The sequence below is a fragment of the Taudactylus pleione genome, unplaced genomic scaffold (genome assembly GCF_031769625.1).
Source record: "Taudactylus pleione unplaced genomic scaffold, aTauple2 ptg000015l, whole genome shotgun sequence".
In the NCBI taxonomy this organism is placed as follows: domain Eukaryota; kingdom Metazoa; phylum Chordata; class Amphibia; order Anura; family Myobatrachidae; genus Taudactylus; species Taudactylus pleione.
The window spans coordinates 4,014,832-4,034,508 of record NW_028284417.1 but is presented as its reverse complement, the minus strand read 5'-3'; the positions used below and the strand labels follow the sequence as shown (position 1 = coordinate 4,034,508).

Sequence of the window (19,677 nt, the reverse complement as noted above, 5' to 3'; positions counted from 1 at the left end):
CTTATTGCGCATGCGCACTTGGGCACATTTAGGCTAAATTTACTTTGCAGTGCTTTTCAAAGCCACCACATCTTCGGTGTCTACAGATACTAGTTTACAAGTTTACAAGGGGCATCTTATTTACGATCTCCTATATATGTTATTTTTATTGACCACCTATTTGAATATTGTTTATCATCTTTCTCAACCAATTTATGTATCTTTGTTGTAATCATTGACATATATTTGTTTTGTATATGCCCCCTTTTCTTGCATTAAACCCCCCCTTTTTTCATAAACATATTGATTCTCACGATTCTTATATCAGTTCACATAAGACCAGCTTCCTAACTTAGGTAAAGGTTAAGCTGAGCGCAGTATGTAAATTTATTTATCTGCCTTCTTATATGCGTACAACATTGCTTAGCTGCGTAAATGTCAGTAACATCAACGCACGGATTCCTATGTGCAACCATAATCGCAATGTGAATGCTGAAGTGAAGTGCAACTTATATGCATGCGCAATGCAAACAATTGCTCGATCTGCACACGTAATCGCCATTGCGTTCATCGCTTAAGGCCTGTTTCAGACCCACTCGCAGGCACTGAGTGCTCACAAGCGGGTCGATGTTGCCCAAGTGCGCATGCGCACGATGGAGCCAGCTCCGTTGTGCGCATGCGCGAGACCCGTATAACGACGGCCAAGCCGTCGTTATGGGTCTTGCACCAAAGGGGGCATGCTGTCGATGGTGATTGACAGCACGCCCTCTTTGGTGGGCGTCCCGGGGGCGTGGCTGCCCAGACGGAGGCGTTCCCACACACTTGCCGATGTGTACCCAGACGATATATCATCTTGACTGGCTGACATAATGTACGGCGGCTACACATTGGACCTCATTCAGAGGCGGTCATTAGATGCAAGCGGTCGCTCTGAATCAGGGCGGCCACTTGCATCCTGAACGGCCGCCTACTTGTCGATCATTAAGCTTTAATAACCGATATGGGTGATGGTCACGATGGTCAAGACCATCGCGACCATCGTGGCTTACAACCAGACCCTAGGGTAGGGTCTGGGCACTCGTAAGCCCCAGGGAGCTTCCTGCTCTGTTCGAGCAGGAAGTTCCCCACTGACATCAGCAATGATGTCAGAGGGGCCGCCCCCAAACGGCAAGCGTTGCGACTGAAACACCTCCGTTTGGCCGGGCACGCCCCCGCCAACGGGGCGAGCTGTCAGTCAACATCAGACAGCTCGCCCCGTCTGCTACGAGACCCCTAACGACGGAGCGCCAGTCATTAGCCGGGTCTCGCGCATGCGCGACGGAGCCGGCTCCATCGTGCGCATGCGCTGTGGGTCAACATCGAGTCAGTTGTGAGCGCTCAGCGCTCACGGACGACTCTGAATGAGCTCCATTGATCGATGTAACGAATGAGGGAATGATCCCTTGTTTCGTCCTTCATTATCTGCAATGGTGCCGGATGTAATATCGTCCGGTTTACCGTGCAGCATGGCCGACCAGATGATACTATGCAAACCAATCTATTGCCCTGATCCGCGTCGGAACGATAGATCATTTAATGGATCGCATAATGTGTACAGTACTTGGCATTAGCCTTAATTTATGTATCAGTGTGCTTCTAGCAGGGAAATTAGACTATCAACTCCACCGGGGCAGGGACTGAAGAGAATGGTCACATTTAGGCTAAATTTACTTTGCAGTGCTTTTCAAAGCCACCACATCTTCGGTGTCTACAGATACTAGTTTACAAGTTTACAAGGGGCAATTATACAATTTTGCTTTGAATATAATTGCCCCTTTAAATCCAGCAGTGGAACCCAGACAGCATGGTAAATTTAGCTCTTTATCTGACTAACATGGCCCTATAGAAGTAAAAGAGAAGAATAATACAAAGAAAAGAGCAGGGAAGAGATGATAAATATGAGCGCAATACTGATGATGAGCCAAATTTAAATAAATATATTTATGGAATAAAAGTAATTTGAACATATTTAACAATTATTTCTTTCAGGTTTGAAGTTCAATTCAATTAGGAGAGAGTTTGCAAAAACAAGTTTGGTCACACACATCACATGCGCCCACCTGAGAAATGCAAGGTTCAACTAGATATAGCAATCTGTGGGACTCGCAGCGAGGTTACACTACTTTTCTACAAAGAAACCATCCTGGATCCTACAAAAGTTGGAACTGAGATAGCAGGATCATATACAAGGCTAATAGTAACTATAAGGAAAGTACTGGAGGCAGAGGCGCTGTAAGAGAGGAGGAGGCCTGTGTGCAGACTCCGATCAGGCCTCCTTCTCTCCGGCGGTGCAGTAGACCCTAGCATTGTGCCAGAGTCTACTGCGCATGCACAGGTCTCCGGGAACCTGCACCACGTTCCCATGACATCTCTAATGTGCATGCACAAATCACCGGGAAAATGACTGCGGGCTGACTGAGAGGTGAGTATATTTAATTGGGTGCAGTGGGTGGGCACCCCTGGACCCAGGGGCCCGTGTACACCGCACACCTTGCACCCATTATAAATACGCCCCTGACTGGAGGTTCTTAAAAGTTGTCAAATGGCTGATTTTTGCACCTTCAATTAAAGGTGGAAAAATTATATCAAACCAGTGTTTTCCATCCAAAGCATTTCCAGCATTTTGAGGTACAGAAAAATGTCTGTAAAGTCATGATGCCTCCTTAAAAAAAAACTGTACAGTTTTTTGAGTGTACTAAATAAAAATATAAATTACATATATGGCGGTTTCTCTGCAACGGGGAACCTCTGAAGAAATTGATCCTCCCCGGGCAGACCGTGTCTTCAGTTGGTATACATTATTGTAGGATATCTAATGGTCCGGAAGATGCCTGTTTGTCTAGGAAAATGTAACTAATGTCATCATCATCATACAACAGAGGTTCAACCAGACTCATGTCCCTGGTCCCCTCCAGCCTCATGCTCCCTGTTACTTCCAGCCTTGTGCTCCATGTCACCTCCTTTCCCATCTTTCTAGCCACATGCCCCCTGCATCAACTCCTGTGTCCCCTCTAGCCTCCTACCCCATGTGACTCCAATCTCATGCTTCGTCACCTCTTGCCTCGTATTTTTCCAGCTACATGCCCCGTGTCACTCAAGCATCGTGCTCCGTGTCAACTCCAGCTTCCTGTCTCTCGAGCACCCATCCCCATGTTATTTCCAGTCTTGTGCTCTCTGTGTCATTCCAGACTCAGTCACCTCCTGTCCCATGTCTTTCCAGTCACTCCTGTCTTGGGCCATCACTTCCTGCCTTGTGCCTTTCCAGCCACACACTCTGTGTCACACCAACCCCCCTTGTCACTTCAGCTCCAGTCCTACCCCCTCATGCCACTCCAAACCCCCTTGTTACTCAAGCTACCCGATGTGTCACTACAGGTCCCCATGTCAGTCCAGCTCCGTGTCACTCCATCCCCCCATGCCACTCCAGATCCACCCTTCACTTCAACTCCCCCTTGTCTCAGAGTTCAGTTCCCTCCATGTAATTTCATCTCCAATCCCGCCCCCTTCTGTGTTACTCTATCAGCCCCCCATGTGCCACTCCATCACCAGCCTAAACTTAACTTCTTGGGTTTCTTCCGAACTGTCTCTTCTCTTTTCTGCTCCTCTGCTGTTCTTGAGTGGCGCAAAATCATGATTTCATGTACACTGTGTCGCCAAGTGATGAGGAGAAAGGGCTCCTCTCATTTATGCCTGCATCCTGCTGATTTCACGAGGGCAGAGTTTGGTAACCACTGTTTTAAGGCATATTTGAAGCAATTACATAAAATAGTAAAATTTCAATGATCATTTAGTTGTTTGCCCAATCTTTGAATCAAAATATAGTTGTTGATTCAGAGACGTGAGCCATTGATTATGGCACATCTCCGATTGTACTGCACTGCGCAGTACATGTTCTCTGATCCCACATGCAGTCCAGCTGCAGACTTTCAGCGGTTGACAGTCTGCTGACATTTGTGGGCACGGGGGGGGGGGGGGCGGGAACGGTCTCCATTTCCTAAAATGGAGGCGTGTCACTGCCATTAGGGGGGGCGGAAGAGGCCAGGATCTCCATCAGCAGAAGGAGATTTCCTGGTCTCTTTTGAGCAACTGCAATCGCTGCCTTGACCCCATGGTCACCCAGCCGGCAGAGGATCACATAGATGATCCGCTGCTGTGTCCACGGACGCAGCTCGGATCAGTAATGCATGCAAGAGGCAGTCCGCCTCCTGCTGCATTAACCTTAATAGTGATATCGCAGCTGCTACCATGTTAGCAGCTGTGATAGCTAATCTGTCGGAGACTGAATCACCCCCATAGTGCATGTGTAAGTACAATATTCACAAATATGTACACATTTTATTAACTTATTATACTGAAGGTGTTTGAGGTGATAAAGATTGTGGGATATTTTGCTGTACTGACCATATATCTGGCCTATAACCTTAGTAAAATATATAACATTGAACCTTTCATCAGCTGAATTGTAGGATCACAAAATGAGATAAAGTTAATGCTGACTGTTTCTGTTATACAGCCAGTGTTACCTTTTTTTCATTTTGTGATTCAGTAGATTATGGTCCATGTTTGCTCTGTTACAGCAAAGATTACTTTTTATATAACTTTTCATTTTATCTTTTCATAACCTGTCTGTGCCCTTTGCTTCTAGCGTTCTGTAACCATAGAAGACGGACAGCTCCACTTTTTTTGTCTGAGCACAGAAAAGTTTTTTAATTTCCAAGTGTAGAGTTGGTCTTGCTTACTGCAATTTGGATTGCCATATAAGCCTACTTTTCTGGAAGTTGCACCAAGCACGATAGTTACAAAATAAGGAACAAGCATGCTAATTCAGCTCTTAGTTCTGGACACACTGTACAGCCCAAATGTCAAAAGTCTGGATCAGATTAGACCAAACATGTTTATGTACATACTGTAAATGGGCAAATGTGATAAAGATCTGAATGCGCAATCGTCAGGCCAAGCGGCCAAATCAGCCAGTGTATGGGCAGCATGAGCAGGCTCTATAATGGTTGTCCCACTCTACTATTGTATTTGTTAAATATATAATACAGAATAATTGTAATGGTCTGTATTCATTTATTATGCAAATTACATAATATAAATTATTATTGACAAAATTAAAATACAGGTCATTTAAAAAATCCTCAAATATACAGATGTTTCCTGTTTTAAACAACCTCTTACCTCAACCCTATATTATATATTTGTATATACATCATATGGGTGTGGTATATTTTGTCAACATTCTTCATGTTGACATTCATAATGTTGACATAAGAATGTCAACCAGGTCATAATGTTGACATGCTCACAATGTCAACATTGACTAGATCAACATTCATCATGATTAGAGTGTCGAGTGGTGGTGTAGTGGTGACTGACCTGGACCAGCGGTGTCTTCCGGGTCATCTAATGAAGCCTTCTGGCGGATACAGCAGCACTTGTAGCGGTGATTATGCCTAAACCTCCCACTAGTGCCTAACCTCCCCTCTTGTAGCCTAGCCTTACACATCCCTCCCACAGCTCAACCCAAATCTTCGCTGACGGTCTGCTCAGAATGTCAACATGCCGACATTGTGAACACACTTTGCTCACACAGACATGTACAATGTCGACACCATATATAAGTATAATTTTCCCTTTGGTAAGCTCATAAAAGCCTGTCATACAAGGTCACAATCTGGGATATATTGCAAAATCTATTGCAAAGCTAGAACCAATAGGCATATGTAATATCTGGTGCATATAACATGAATGTGTTGTAACTCACAAGAACTGTTACGAGATGTGTTCCAACATTCATTGTATTTATACATATTATTAAATAGGCTTTTGTACCTTTTGAAAACATTTTATTTGATTAAAACCCAATTCCCTGACATTGTATTTATCAGTGCTTACAATATATTTAAGAAGATGTTTCACAATAGTTACCCTTTAATTTGGTAAAACATGAGCTGTCTTCTTCTTAGTGTTCCTTGCCAGGTTCAGAAGCCATTACACATACTTAAAGTAAAAGACAACAATAATGGACATGAAAAGTAAATTTTATTAAACATGTTTACATAACATGAGTTGGAATTTTATTTAAAAGCACAGGGGAGTGTTAAGACAAGTGGTCAAAATAGAAATATACTACCCAATTATAATTAGTTCATTTGTTTTGGCCACTAAGACACATAATCTATTGGTGCACCAGTGCTTCCTGCTCAGCAGGTCAAGCAGTAACCTATCTTTGCCCTACAGAAATATGGGCATAATGGTTTCAGCCTGTATATTAACAATAAATAATTCACTTGGTGCAGGCAGTATGTCTATGAATCAAAACCTAGTGTGTACACAATTTCTACATGTGTTACAGCCCCACAGTAGGAATTTACACCAAAATATTTATCATAAGGAATTTGGTCCGTAATACGTTACGTTTCCATAGGGTAAAAAATAATGTCCAACTAGAGGCATCGAGCACCAGACTAACACACTTAGCCTGGTACAAACCTGCAAAATGTCTATAAGAAAAATGGATGGCTTAGAATTCTTGATTATGTCATTATTATTACGGGCAAACTGTACAAGTACATGCAACATACAAGCTGGCCTATGTGGAACTAACACACATTATTAAATAACCTTTTTTTGTGTCTCTTTTCTCTTTATTTTACAAAACGTGCATGCAGCTTTGAGTAACTCCATGTCATGCTGCTCTATTCGTGTGATCACAAAATCGAATGGCCCAAAGGAGGAAGGAAACATACCAATGCGCCTGCACAGTCTGCAGCTCATAGCACACGTACAGAGATCACAAGGAATTTCAAGGCCAAGAAAAGAAAAAAAAGAAAAAAATTGCTAATTGAAAAGGATTTGTTTTCTTTCCCAAAAAAAGTAAAATATTTTGCGTTAAAAAATCAAGCTTTGTGCTTGCATCAATCTCAAACAAATGTAAACGAAAATCTGATAAAAATATTAGTAAGTGCAGAATATTTCAACTGGAATTTCCAGTAAATTTTAAACAGCTCATACCATGCTCTACCCAGGACAGATACAGGTGTCTAAACTGACACATATCATGGAGGCCTGGGTACAGCTCAAAGTGTCATATGCTCATCCCCACCACTGGTCAGTATTTTGGGATGTAAAATATACAATTTATACACAGAAACAATTATCGCAATTGGCTGATGGGAAAACAAAAATTGTGCAGACGGTACATCATTTGTAGATAGCAAAGGAATGAAATCTTTTGCAGCAGCCACACCATTGGTTGCAAACAGACATCTTCAAACCTCTCCCATGCACAAAATAAAACATAAAAGAAAATATTAAAACCATAATTTGTACTACAATACAAAATTTACAAAATAAAGATTTTTTTCAGTTTGATCTTCTAATTCTTTTTCCATTTTTTTTGTAAAGAATAATCTTAAGCAATCATTTATTCCACATACTGAATAAATATTCCACAGTTTCCCATAGAAATAACACAAACGTGTTGGCTTTTTTTTTTTAATCATGACATTATACGGTAATATGTTGGCAAAGAAACTTTCCTAGTTGTGTGAAATAATGACAGCTGTTGCATCCCAAGCAATTGTGTAGTGTTATTCAAGAACTAAGATGCATTTCAGTGCACCTGGATGTTATTTAAAGGGTTCTGCTTAATGTAATCGCTGCACTGCAGCATCTGCATTTATTCCTAGCCCTGGTGCCGAAATGTGAGGATTAGTGCAGACAATTGCTGTGCTCCAATGTAATTGCAGCATGCAGTATAATACATAAAATACCTCTGTGGTTCCCAGTTGTGTAACACTACAGGAGAAAGCAATGTCAGTAATAATAGGTCAGCACTACATAGCAGTACTTCTCAAAGTCACTGTCAGTATTTCAGGCAGCAGGGAATATTACACAGAGCTATAATCATCATCAATTTTGCAATGCTCAGCTTTTAAGAAATCAATAAAAAAGGACAAAAAAGCTTTATGTGAGAATTATCACAAATGCTTTTATGAAACTGGCAGATTAACACATTATAAAAAAAATTATGGAATTAACAAGTATAAAATATGCTGAAATACCAATATGATAACACTGCTTATGGTCTGTAAAAATGTATCACAAACATTTCTAACAGAGTGAAAGCTTCCAGTTTGTAATTCAATGTCACCCTTACCATCCCAATGAGCATGTGTGACTCCCTATAGTGCTGAACTGTATATTCATTTACAGTACTCATATTCTTGCTTTTCTCTGCCAAAAGAACTCATTTTCAAATCTTTTTTGGATCACTACTACAGGCAAAAAAATTAATGATTGTCTGTCTCCAGCAATGCTTTTGATCATGTAAATATATCATTCTGATTCTTTTATTGGGCATTAACATTGTGATTACATCAGGTTAAACTCTTCCTTCCAGTTCATTATGACCTAATGGAAGGAGGACCTGTTGAGCTTTCAAGAGATGATTGGGAAGCCCTGCGAGTAAGGGGTGTCAATGTTGGATCCACCAATGATGAGGGTGGAAACAACTTATACCATCCAATCACCACGCTGGACAGATCAAGTTCTTCCAGGAGAATCTGTGCAACACCCATAAAACTTTTGTGATCCATTCGGCCATAGTCTCCCCAGACAATTACCTTGAAAAATGACAAAAATAAATCAATCAAACAGAATACAAAAAAAGCAACATACTGCATTATGCAGTAATTCAAATAAAATTAATATTTCATATATGCAAAATTAAAATATAAATTCTGCTGTTGTGCTACTGTGAAATGGTATAAAAGTAAAGAACATTTCAAAAACACAATCTGAAAATGCAGTAATAACATGTTTTTTTTTAACATTAAATAAATTATTTATTATACATTCCAAGTTAAAGTTTAAGCACATATAAAACTGTTGGTTTAAAAAATATATTAATTATAAGAATGAAAGAATAATAGAAGTTAAATATAATAACTAGAAATAATTTTTAATCTGTAGTAATAAAAGTAATAGAACAGAAATATTTAATACTATTGTGAAATTAAGGCTACAAAACTATTGTACATTTTTTAGGTTAGCATACAATAAATTATATTACTTTTATAACTGAGAATCATTAGAAAACTCAGATTAATACACCATACCTGCCAACTGTCCTGATTAGGCTGGACAGTGCTGTGGTCCAGCAGATCAGGATTTGTATGATGATTCCACAAGATTGCAAGAATAATGGGTTCACCAGTAGTAATTACAGGCAATACGTTTTTAATAAATGGAAGCCATCACAAATGTGCATATTTCTATATACAGTGCATCCGGAAAGTATTCACAGCGCTTCACTTTTTCCACATTTTGTTATGTTATAGCCTTTAATTAATTCTTGTTCTACACACAATACCCCATAATGACAACGTGTAAAAAGTTTTTTTGAGATTTTTGCAAATTTAATTGAAAAAAAACCTAAGAAATCACATGTACATAAGTATTCACAGCCTCTGCCATGAAGCTCAAAATTGAGCTCAGGTGCATCCTGTTTCCACTGATCATCCTTGAGATGTTCCTACACCTTAACTGGAGTCTACCTGTGGTAAATTCAGTTGTTTGGACACGATTTTGAAAGGCATACACTTGTCTATATAAGGTCCCACACTTGACAGTGCATGTCAGAGCACAAACTAAGCATGAAGTCCAAGGAATTGTCTGTAGACCTCCGAGACAGGATTGTCTCAAGGCACAAATCTGGGGAAGGGTACAGAAAAATATCTGTTGCGTTGAAGGTCCCAATGAGCACAGTGGCCTCCATCATCTGTAAATGGAAGAAGTACGGAACCACCAAGAAAAAGTGATTGGTTGCTATGGGCAACTTCTTCACTGGTCCACTTTCCACACTTTTCACTGTTTGATAAATAGACCCCCCAAGTCTCTCTTTCTCGCTTCTGTCCAGGACATAGCAGTAGTCAGATCAGAGTCGGGCCGGAGAGTTGAGGTGGATCGGGTGGGGGCAGACTGAGGTGACCTGGTCTTAGAGAGACTTAAAATATTTACCTGAAGGACCTTCCCATGAGGACTTTCTTCAAACACCAAGGACTGCTGATAGAGAGGATCGAGGGTTTTTCGTGCAATTCTTGTCTTCTTCTTGGCTATACAAGCTCCATGTTCTAAAAGGTACACTTTTACATATGGAGCTGAAAATTAAGAATCATGTATTAGCAAAGTTAACTTTTTAATTAAAGTTTTGCACCAAATACAATATATTCCACTACATTTATTTATTAAACATTATAATATATATCTGCAAAACCTTCTAAGACTGTGGGCCTGATTCAGCAAAGAACACATTTGCTTATAGGCACGCAATCGGCCAATTGTTGTACATGCGTATGCATTGCATTGTGTGCACGCGAACCAGTCAATGTGATCGGGACTGCGATCGTGGAGGCTACGCAGACCCATCGCAGAGTGATTGACAAGAAATGTCGTTTGTGGGTGGTGACGGGGGGGGTGGTCGTCTGAATGCAGGCATGCCAGTGCATTTGATCGCCGTGGCATGGGCATGTACAAATTAGCCACTGCGATACCATACGCAGCCTGAGGTCTTATTGCGAGCGCTGAAGTAAGCAATTCCTGAGTAAGGTCTGACCTGCCTTAACTGTGCGTATGGGTCCAATGTTTTTGCAGTCTTGAAAACCATTAAGAATGTGCGTATAAAGTATAGTGGCCGTCCTTATGTAGTGCTGTGGCGGCATTGTGAACGCTGTGGATTAGCATACTATCGCACTGAACTGCGTGCGTACACTATATTGTGAACCGTAGTGAATTAAGCCCTGTGTTCACAATTTTCAGTCAATTAATGGAATAACATAAACCATATAAATAAAGAGACTGGAAACTAAATTTGACAGTACTATTTCTATTTGTTATTAAATGGAAACAATTAGTATCAGCAGGTAGAGCCGTAACTAGTAGTCCTGCCGCCCGAAGCGGTCCACGCCCCCTCCATGTGATGTCACACGGAGGGACAGGGCCACAATAGCTGGGAATTACAGCAACGGCCGGAGCATCCTCAGGATGATCTGGGCGGCTGTTAGGGCAGTGATGAGCACGCCCAAATCGTCCTAAGGATGCTCCAGGCGGCACTGCTGCATAGATTCTGGCTCCAGGGTGCCTTTCCAGGCATTATGCTAGCCAGGTACAGAAGTCGCGGGTGAGCGACGGTGCCGCTCGCACACCCCTAGTTTCGGTCCTGTCAGCAGGATGATACTGTAAGCACATTTTGGGGTATATTTACTAAGTTAATCATCTGTTTCCACACGTTTAAGAGCAGAATTAAGTGTTGCTAGTATGTAATAAGATAGAAAACTGCTTTCCGATCGTCAGTACACAGTAGTTTCCTCTGGGGACTGGGTGTAGGGATAATGTATGCTTGCATGCATTAACCTTTGCCATCTTCATGTGGCATTAGCCCACATAATATAAAGGGACGTGCGCTATTCCCACATGTCCTTATTTCTGCTCAGAGCCCCTTCATGTCCTTATTTCTGCTCAGAGCCCCCTCATGCCCTTATGAGTGCCCAGAGCCCCCTCATTATGGGATTTCCTGGACACTGCCCATCCGGGAATAGCAAGGCACAGTGTCTCAGCAAAGCAGTACTGCTGATGGTCATCCTAATCACTTCGTATCACTACACCAGCCATCCCGCATCCACAAGAAAAACATCTGCTGATGCATCCAACTCTAATTGTGTAGCAAATATGTGACCATGCCCTTACTATACTCAGCCAGCTACCCTTGCTTTCCCCATCCCTTTCCAAGAAGATGCAAGTCAATAATAAGCAAAATGCTATACAGTATATAGCATTAATTTGGTGTGCAGGCACGGTATGGAAATGTCTATCTTATAACGTCTCAGAGGTATTTCTTTTACTTACCTGGTGTGGATTTGGAGCCTGGCTTTTGTATAAGGCCTCTTGCTCTTATTACTTCAACTTCTAACTGTCCTTTCTTGTCCACCATACCGATCTGTATGTCGCCTGTAATGGCATTTTAGTTTTGGCACAGTTAATTGCAGCATGTGACTTATTATAATGTAATATTATTTGATTAATATTATTCCAAAATGTTCATCTCTCACTGAATGTATCAGATGACACACTGGATCACACCCAAACCTCACAGGACTTTATGGCATCTGACATGAGAAAATACCATTAGATGTACTATACGGTAAGATACATTCAGTTAGTGTACAGAAAATGAGAAGCATAAGATGGAGCATCACAGCACTCTATGCCCTTATTGAGGTGTAAGGGACATCCCATGAGATGAAGATAAATTATTGCCAGGATGCCCAGATTTGTTTAAAGACCACACAGACCTAGGTGAGAACGGGCAAGAGGGTGTTATTTTCTCATCTTATCACATTTAGGGGTTTATTTACTAAGCAGTGTTAAGAGACAGAGAGAAAAGTGATAAGGTGCCAGCCAATCAGCTCCCAATTATCATTTTTCAAACACAGCCTGTGAGATGACAGATGGGAGCTGATTGGCTGGCACCTTATCACTTTCTTATCACTTTTCACTCTGTCTCCCAACACTGCTTAGTAAATAGACCCCTTAGTTCTCTTAAGTATGTCTGCGAACATGGATAGACCAATCATCTTTTTTCTTTAATTACATGGTGGAAGTTGAGCTCTTCTATGCTATGTTTTATTTAAAAAGTGTCAAAATTCTACAAGGTTGTATAACAAAGAAGAGAATAGTCCAGTATGGCTGGTCACTCACTCATCTACAGATGTCTCGTCATACACCTATCCTTATTGCGCCATATAGAGCCACACCTGGCACAATTTTGCTACTTTTCCCTCAATATTGCATCATAGTGCACAAATACAAGTACTATGGGCCCGATTCAGTTTGGATCGCGGCTGCAATCGCATACACAGGTCTGGTGCGAAAGATGCTAATAATTGTAATCGCAAAGCACTCGCACGGACAACATGCAAACGCCCACTTCCCCTCTTGCACATCAGTAATACCTTGCAATCCAGCCAGAACATTGGTAATATGGAAGTACATCAGAGCCACTAGCACATTTACAGCAGGTCAGACCTCACTTATAAATTGCTAACTTTCCTGCACGCAGTGAGCACTCAAGCTGCGTATGTCATCATAGTGGCTAATTTATGCACGCCCCTGCAATGGCGTTCAAATGCACTGGCATGCCTGCGTTTCTCCAACCACTCCCGCGTTACCACCCCCAAATGGTACTTCCTGTCAATCACTTTGTGATGGGTCTGCGTAGTCACTGCGATCGCAGTCCCACAGAGGGGCATTCGCACAGCTGAAATGCATACGCAGTACGCCACAATCGGCCATCTGCGTACGCGATCTCATCAGCGATGTAAGCTGAATCAGGCCCTATGTACTTAGTATGTTCTCATTTGTCATAAAGGAATTGGCATTATGTCGCAGATGAAGCATAACAATGCATGGGGTGGGCACTCATATCGGACCATTCGTTTGCCTTATATCACAGACTGCGTACTTTTCCTCAATTCTGGTACTTTTTCCTCAATTTTGCATCTTACTTTGCTAATAGTGCACTAGGTACTTAGGATTAGTATTTCTGTAACCAGGGAGTTGGTATAAAGATGCAGATTTAGCATAATGATGCATGGCACAGGTCACTTGTATCAGATCTGTCTTTTGTCGCTTTACCCTAGATTGTGTACTTTTTCCTCCATTGTGGTACTTTATAAATTTTACGGCTTAGTTTGCCAATACACACAGCTGCAGTTTTGCATGCGACTCAGAATCAGCCCCAATTTGGGCAATTTGCAGAAGCAGGTTCTCTTCAGGCATGTATGCATGTAAAATGGGTATTTCTTACGCTGATAGTCTAAAGGCCCCCATACACGGTGCGATTGTTTACACAATTTGGACGTTTTCAATTGATTGGAACGACCATTCGTGTAAAAAGTCCCGTGTGTGGGGATGATCACGATGGCGATGCACGCCCCTGCCGTCGTACATCATCGTCGTTGATCAATTGAACCTGCTGGAAGATTTCGACCTATCATACACGATTGGACACACATCGTACTGTGTGTGCGCATGATGAACGATGCGATGGACGATGGATGATATGTTGTCACTTTTCCTCCCATTATTTAAATTCCAGCATCGTGAGGTTGTTTGCTACAAACTTTATATCGCTTACGATCTGCAGTCATTTACTACCCATCTATATTGTTTGGTCGTTTGTACAATCGTTCCGTATGTGGGCACAATATCGTTTGACCGGGAGATTTCAGGAATTCAAGGGAAATCGCAAACGAGAATGGATCGTTTGCAAATCGCACCATGTATGGGAACCTTAAGGTATGCTAGAAATGTATGACTCACTAATATGGTATCAAACATTAACAGCAGATCACCATGGGAAAAAAACACACTGCATAAATATTCATGTTACTCCTCTTCTAGCTTATTTGTGTCAAAGTTCCAGAAGGTAAATATTACACTGGTGGAGTTGCGCTAATTGGACTTGTAATTACAAATAAATACTTAACGTGGCAGAAATTAATTCAAGACACCAAATAAATCTAACATATATTTAATAAACACACAATAAGCATGTCAATAGTGGTATACAACTGACATATAACAATCACCTTAATATTGTAAAAATCTATACAGACTATCATGCATTACCATGGAACTTCTTAGTTCCTAATAAAAACCTGCATAATTGGCAAGTTTACTAAAGGAAGCAAAAAACATAAAACATATATATAGAAAAATTGTATATTTCATATATAATGTGACCAATCTTGATCTGACAGTTCTCACCCGATAAAAGTCCACATGTGAGAGTCCTAATATCCCCTTGATTCTACCTCCGGATTTTAAACAAGGGGTAACGCTGAAATGATTTCCAAAGATGTAAACAGTATAATGTTATTTAGGAAACATGGACTTCACGCTAATTTGAAGCGTACGTATAATCCACCTGTATATCTTGAAGAGGTGTAGCGGTTATTGGTATCTCCTACCGCCTGGCCAATGGACAAGGTTATCCTCTGACGGGGAAATCCTGAGGCTGTGCTAATTACAAGTCCAATTAGCGCAACTCCACCAGTGTAATATTTATGTTTGGGATCATTAGTAGGTGATCTTTTATTGGGTTTACACAGACCCACAGGAGTTTGCAGCTGTGGTCTATTCTTTAATTGTAGTTTATTAGCGCCAGGCTGTCATTTGGTGGGACATAAAAGTTCCAGAAGGGGCAATTCCTTTTCTCTTGCTAATGGTTTCTCATTCTGAACCCATGAATACTTAAATGGACCGAAGGGGAAGACCACCGGGGTCATAGGAAACAGGTGAATAATTTCAAATAAACTTTTTTCATTTCAGTGTGTTTTTTTTCAGCATTTCTCCATGGGGTTGGTACCAGGGCACGGTGGTGCTTGAAGTTCCAGCATAATAAACATTATAATGCAACTAGGCCATGCTTGGATCATTAGTGCACCATAGAAAAAGTCTAATTTCACATTATATATTTTTAAATACCCCACACTTATTACACCAGCATTGTTGACAGAGCTCTAGCAAGGGGCTGGTTTTCCTTAGGGCCAGACCCCCCCCCCCCCCCCTAGGAAATTAAGCCCATGCTGATGGCCTAGGGATGTATGGTTCTTTGACAGGGGGAATCACAAGTTGCTGGTTTGCATACTTTAGTGGCACTAGCCCCGGCTGGCAGAGTCTAGTGCTGATATTGTTTAGTATGTTTAGTCCCATGCCCGCACCTCCTCCAGCCTAGACTAGCAGCACTGTTTAATATCCTGAGAAAGGAGCACACTGTTTTTCTTGGTACTTATTTTATTCCTGTGGAGCACGGTCATCAGCAGGATCTTACTCCATTATGGTAGCAGCTGCTACGGATACACCACCTAAAAGGCAAATATGCTGCTGCTTCCACCCCTACATGGATATAAGGTGTCCGCCCTCTTTAGTGCACAGAGCTGTAGGCGTAAGATACGCTTGACTCAACATACGCAGGTTGCAAATTTTGTGTTTGAAAGTTGCACTAGCGTCTAATTCTAGATGAGCCCCATACAGTGCCCACCTAGTATACATTTACCATAGTCATTACGGTATACATTTACCATAGTCACAGATTCAAGCAACATTCAAAAGTTTTAAAAATATATGTTTACATTTATATACACTGTACCACTTTTCTCAAGCCCTGTGACTGCTATTAAGTGCTATTTATAATTGTTATTATCAGGTGAATAAACTTTACAGCATTCAACAAGATAAATTGCTGGATAATGTTAGAGAAAATGCTTAAACATGTGATGAGACTGCAGCTTGTTAATTTACCATCGTGCCTCGTGCCTCAGTACTTCCTAATGAAATCATACATTGTGCCCGTCATTTATGATCACACCAAACAACTCAAAATAACTTTTTCCTGAAACCTTTTTCTGTGTTATTTGTTCTGTGTCGTTAGCAAAGACAGATATGATCTGTGTACGGAATGTTCTGTAAACAACTACAACTCTATGCGGAAAACAAATTATATCTCAATCATGATAATCTTTTCTAAAATAGGGCAATGTCTAAAAAACATTGCAAATATTTATTACATATTTTATTTATTCACTAATGTAACAGACAAAATTACATTCTACACATATTAGCAAAATTACAGTTTCATAATAATAATCTATCTTTGATATTATGTTCAAAATAATTGTAAAAACTTCATAATTCTATTTTACAGAAAGGATTTATAACTGTGTGCTGCGGTGTTTAGTCTATCATTAAATGAATAATAAACTGTAATATTTTATTTAGGTTTGATACAATGCTTACCCAGGAGTTAAACAAAACTCTGTATCTGTTTAAACAGACAGCAGAGGGTGCCAATACATTATAATATAACAGGCCTTCCAGCACGTAGCACTGTAACAAAGTCTTCATGTGAATCAGACTATTTTTATCCTGTTGCAATTTTCAAATGCTCAGAGTTGTGATTCACATGCTGAAGAGTCAACAAGTATTAATCAGATAAAAATGTATTTACACTGCTTCCACACGAGAGTAGAATTCATCGTGTTCTCTACAACACTGTTGCGTTCTGTGCATAAATGCAGATGTTATCTCGTCTGTGACCTTGTTACAGTATCTTTCCAAATGGTGCACATCATTTTAGCTCAAACATTTGGCTTTCAGGGCCTGATTCAGAGCCGGACGCTATTTGCGCTCGCTCGTTCAGAAAAAGGGGCCGGCTATTTAAATTGAGCGCTTGCTCTTTGTGGTCTGTTGACGCCTCTATGTAAAGACGCCCCCTGGCCACTCGCATCCTACGTCATCTCCACTATTTATTTGATTAATCGAGTACATCGAAAGGCGTCTGAACTGCTCGCAGTGCTTGTGTTAGGATTTTCCTACCGCAATCATGCGAACAGTTCAGGCTAAGAAACAACCAAGTGACGTGGTCGATGACGCTGCTTTGTTAATTATGCACACCCTTAAAACGCCCGTTTTGACCGTTTGGCACGCCTGCGTTTGGATCACCACTCCCCGTTTTCAAGCACCTTCCCCTGTTACCACCCACAAACGCCTCATCCTGTCACTCAAATTAGCAGGCACTTGCTGTTTTACGAGCACTCGATTTCCGACCGCAATGACTGGTTGGCGCATGCGCATTACGACCCATACGCATGCGCAGATGTGCGAGCATCGCTCAGAGCGAACGAGCGGCCGCTTACGAGCGGCTCTGAATCAGGCCCTCAGTTCATTTATCTCAATATACTAACATTTAGGGAGAAATATACCAAAGTGTGGTTTACATGCTATTTGATGTGCAGATTGTAAACAGCGTGATTTAGATAAAAATGCACATCAAAATGTATATCTTGCTGCACATTTTTGGCATCCAAACTACCAGATGTAATACCCAGCAGTTTGGTGGCTTAAAATGCAAATAGCTGGCGATGTGCAGTGATTTGTGATAGATTTCAAAAGCCAGTGACTCTAGAAAAACTGGCAGAAAACGTTTCTACACAGTGAGATTTCCATCTGTCCGGCCAGAACGTGAAAGAAGCCAAAACAAATAATAAAAGTATACATGAACATACAGGCCCTCATTCAGAGCCGCACGCTATTTGCGGTCGTTCGTTTAAAATCAAGGGGTGGCTATTTAAATGATCCGTACGCACATTGCAGTGTGTTCACACCTCTAAGTCTGAACGAACGAGCAAAACATACGCTCGTTTATTTGTTAAAAACGCCCCCTGGCCGCACGCATCCTACGTCATGTCCGCTATTTATTAGATTAATCGAGTACATCGACCAGCGTATGAACTGCTCGCTATTCTTGTGGTTGGTGTTTGCTACCACAAATTTGCGTGCAGTTCTGGCTATAAAATAACCCAGTAACGTGGTCAATGACGCTGCTGTTTTAAATATACACACCCATAAAACGCCCGTTTTGACCTTTAAGCACGCCTGCGTTCGGATCTCCACTCCCCATTTTCAAGCACCTTCCCCTGTTACCACCCACATACGCCTCATTCTGTCACTCAAAATAGCAGGCACTCGCTATATAGCGTACAAAGGATTTTCGGCCGCACTGACTGGTTCGCGCATGCGTACTAAAAAGCGTACGCATGCGCAGATGTGCAAACATCGCTCGGAACGAGCGTACTGCCGCTAACGAGCGGCTCTGAATGAGGGCCACAGTCAGGTGCATAAATATTGGGACATTGACAGAATTTTCATATTTTGGCCTCTATTCACCACCACAATGGCTTTGAAATGAAACAAACAAGATGTGCTTTATTGCTGGGATAGATTCTACATTAAAAGCTCAGATAGATGTAATCCTTTTTATCTGCTTTATGGGCAATATCTGTTATGTATGAGGGTTATGAAAATAAAGTTATCGGTGGGAATGTACTACACTATTGGAGTTTGGAAGCAACTAGCAGTACTTGATAAGGCAACATATGCTGAAAAGTTGTGGATATTTGGTACACAGATTATTTATCTTCATATGGGCACAGTTTGAATGCACAATGTGCTGTATAATTTGTTCACCATTTTTTGTTTTGCAGTCATCTATGCTATGAAGTGGTGGTCTGAACCATGTGTCTTCTAAACGCAATAAACAGCAGGATATTGTGTGTATACAGTCTGAGTGCCATCTCTTGTATGCAGGATTTATGCTTGCTCCCAGCGGAGGACACTGGGTGCATCAATTAATCAGTAACGTGAGTGCCTCCCTGACAGGACTGCATATATATATATATATATATATATATAGATATATATTTAGATATATATATATATATAGATATATATAGACACACACACATGCATGCATATATAATATAACAAAGTATTATTCAATACTAAGTAATATAGTGAATATACAATGTTTATTAAGTGAACAATAAAATATTAAACATAATTAATGTTGTATATTAATGGCAATATTACTAATAAGAAGCATGTGCATGCTGGGACTAGTAAAGCCATAAATGAGAAGAATAGTTGGTGCTTCCATCATCTATACTAATATATTAAGACCAGTGAACGCAGCCTTGCGACCGGGTCTGAATCAGGTCCTTTGTTTCATCACAATCTGTCAATTTAAAGCTGATC

The 19,677-nt window shown here is 41.0% G+C and overlaps 1 protein-coding gene across 15 annotated transcripts in view; it reads right to left on the bottom strand.

Annotated features, from left to right (window-relative positions):
- Nucleotides 1-6,046: 6,046 nt before the first annotated feature.
- Nucleotides 6,047-19,677, bottom strand: part of RIMS1 (regulating synaptic membrane exocytosis 1) — a 417,175-nt gene continuing 403,544 nt past the window's right edge. For all 15 annotated transcript variants that reach the window (XM_088471345.1, XM_088471265.1, XM_088471298.1 and 12 more), the window contains 3 exons: nucleotides 11,929-12,030; nucleotides 10,045-10,184; nucleotides 6,047-8,648 (listed from right to left, as the gene is read on the bottom strand). In XM_088471345.1, coding sequence (XP_088327471.1) covers nucleotides 8,430-8,648; nucleotides 10,045-10,184; nucleotides 11,929-12,030 — 461 coding nt within the window. In that variant the 3' untranslated portion in view covers nucleotides 6,047-8,429. The remainder of the gene's footprint in view (nucleotides 8,649-10,044; nucleotides 10,185-11,928; nucleotides 12,031-19,677) is intronic.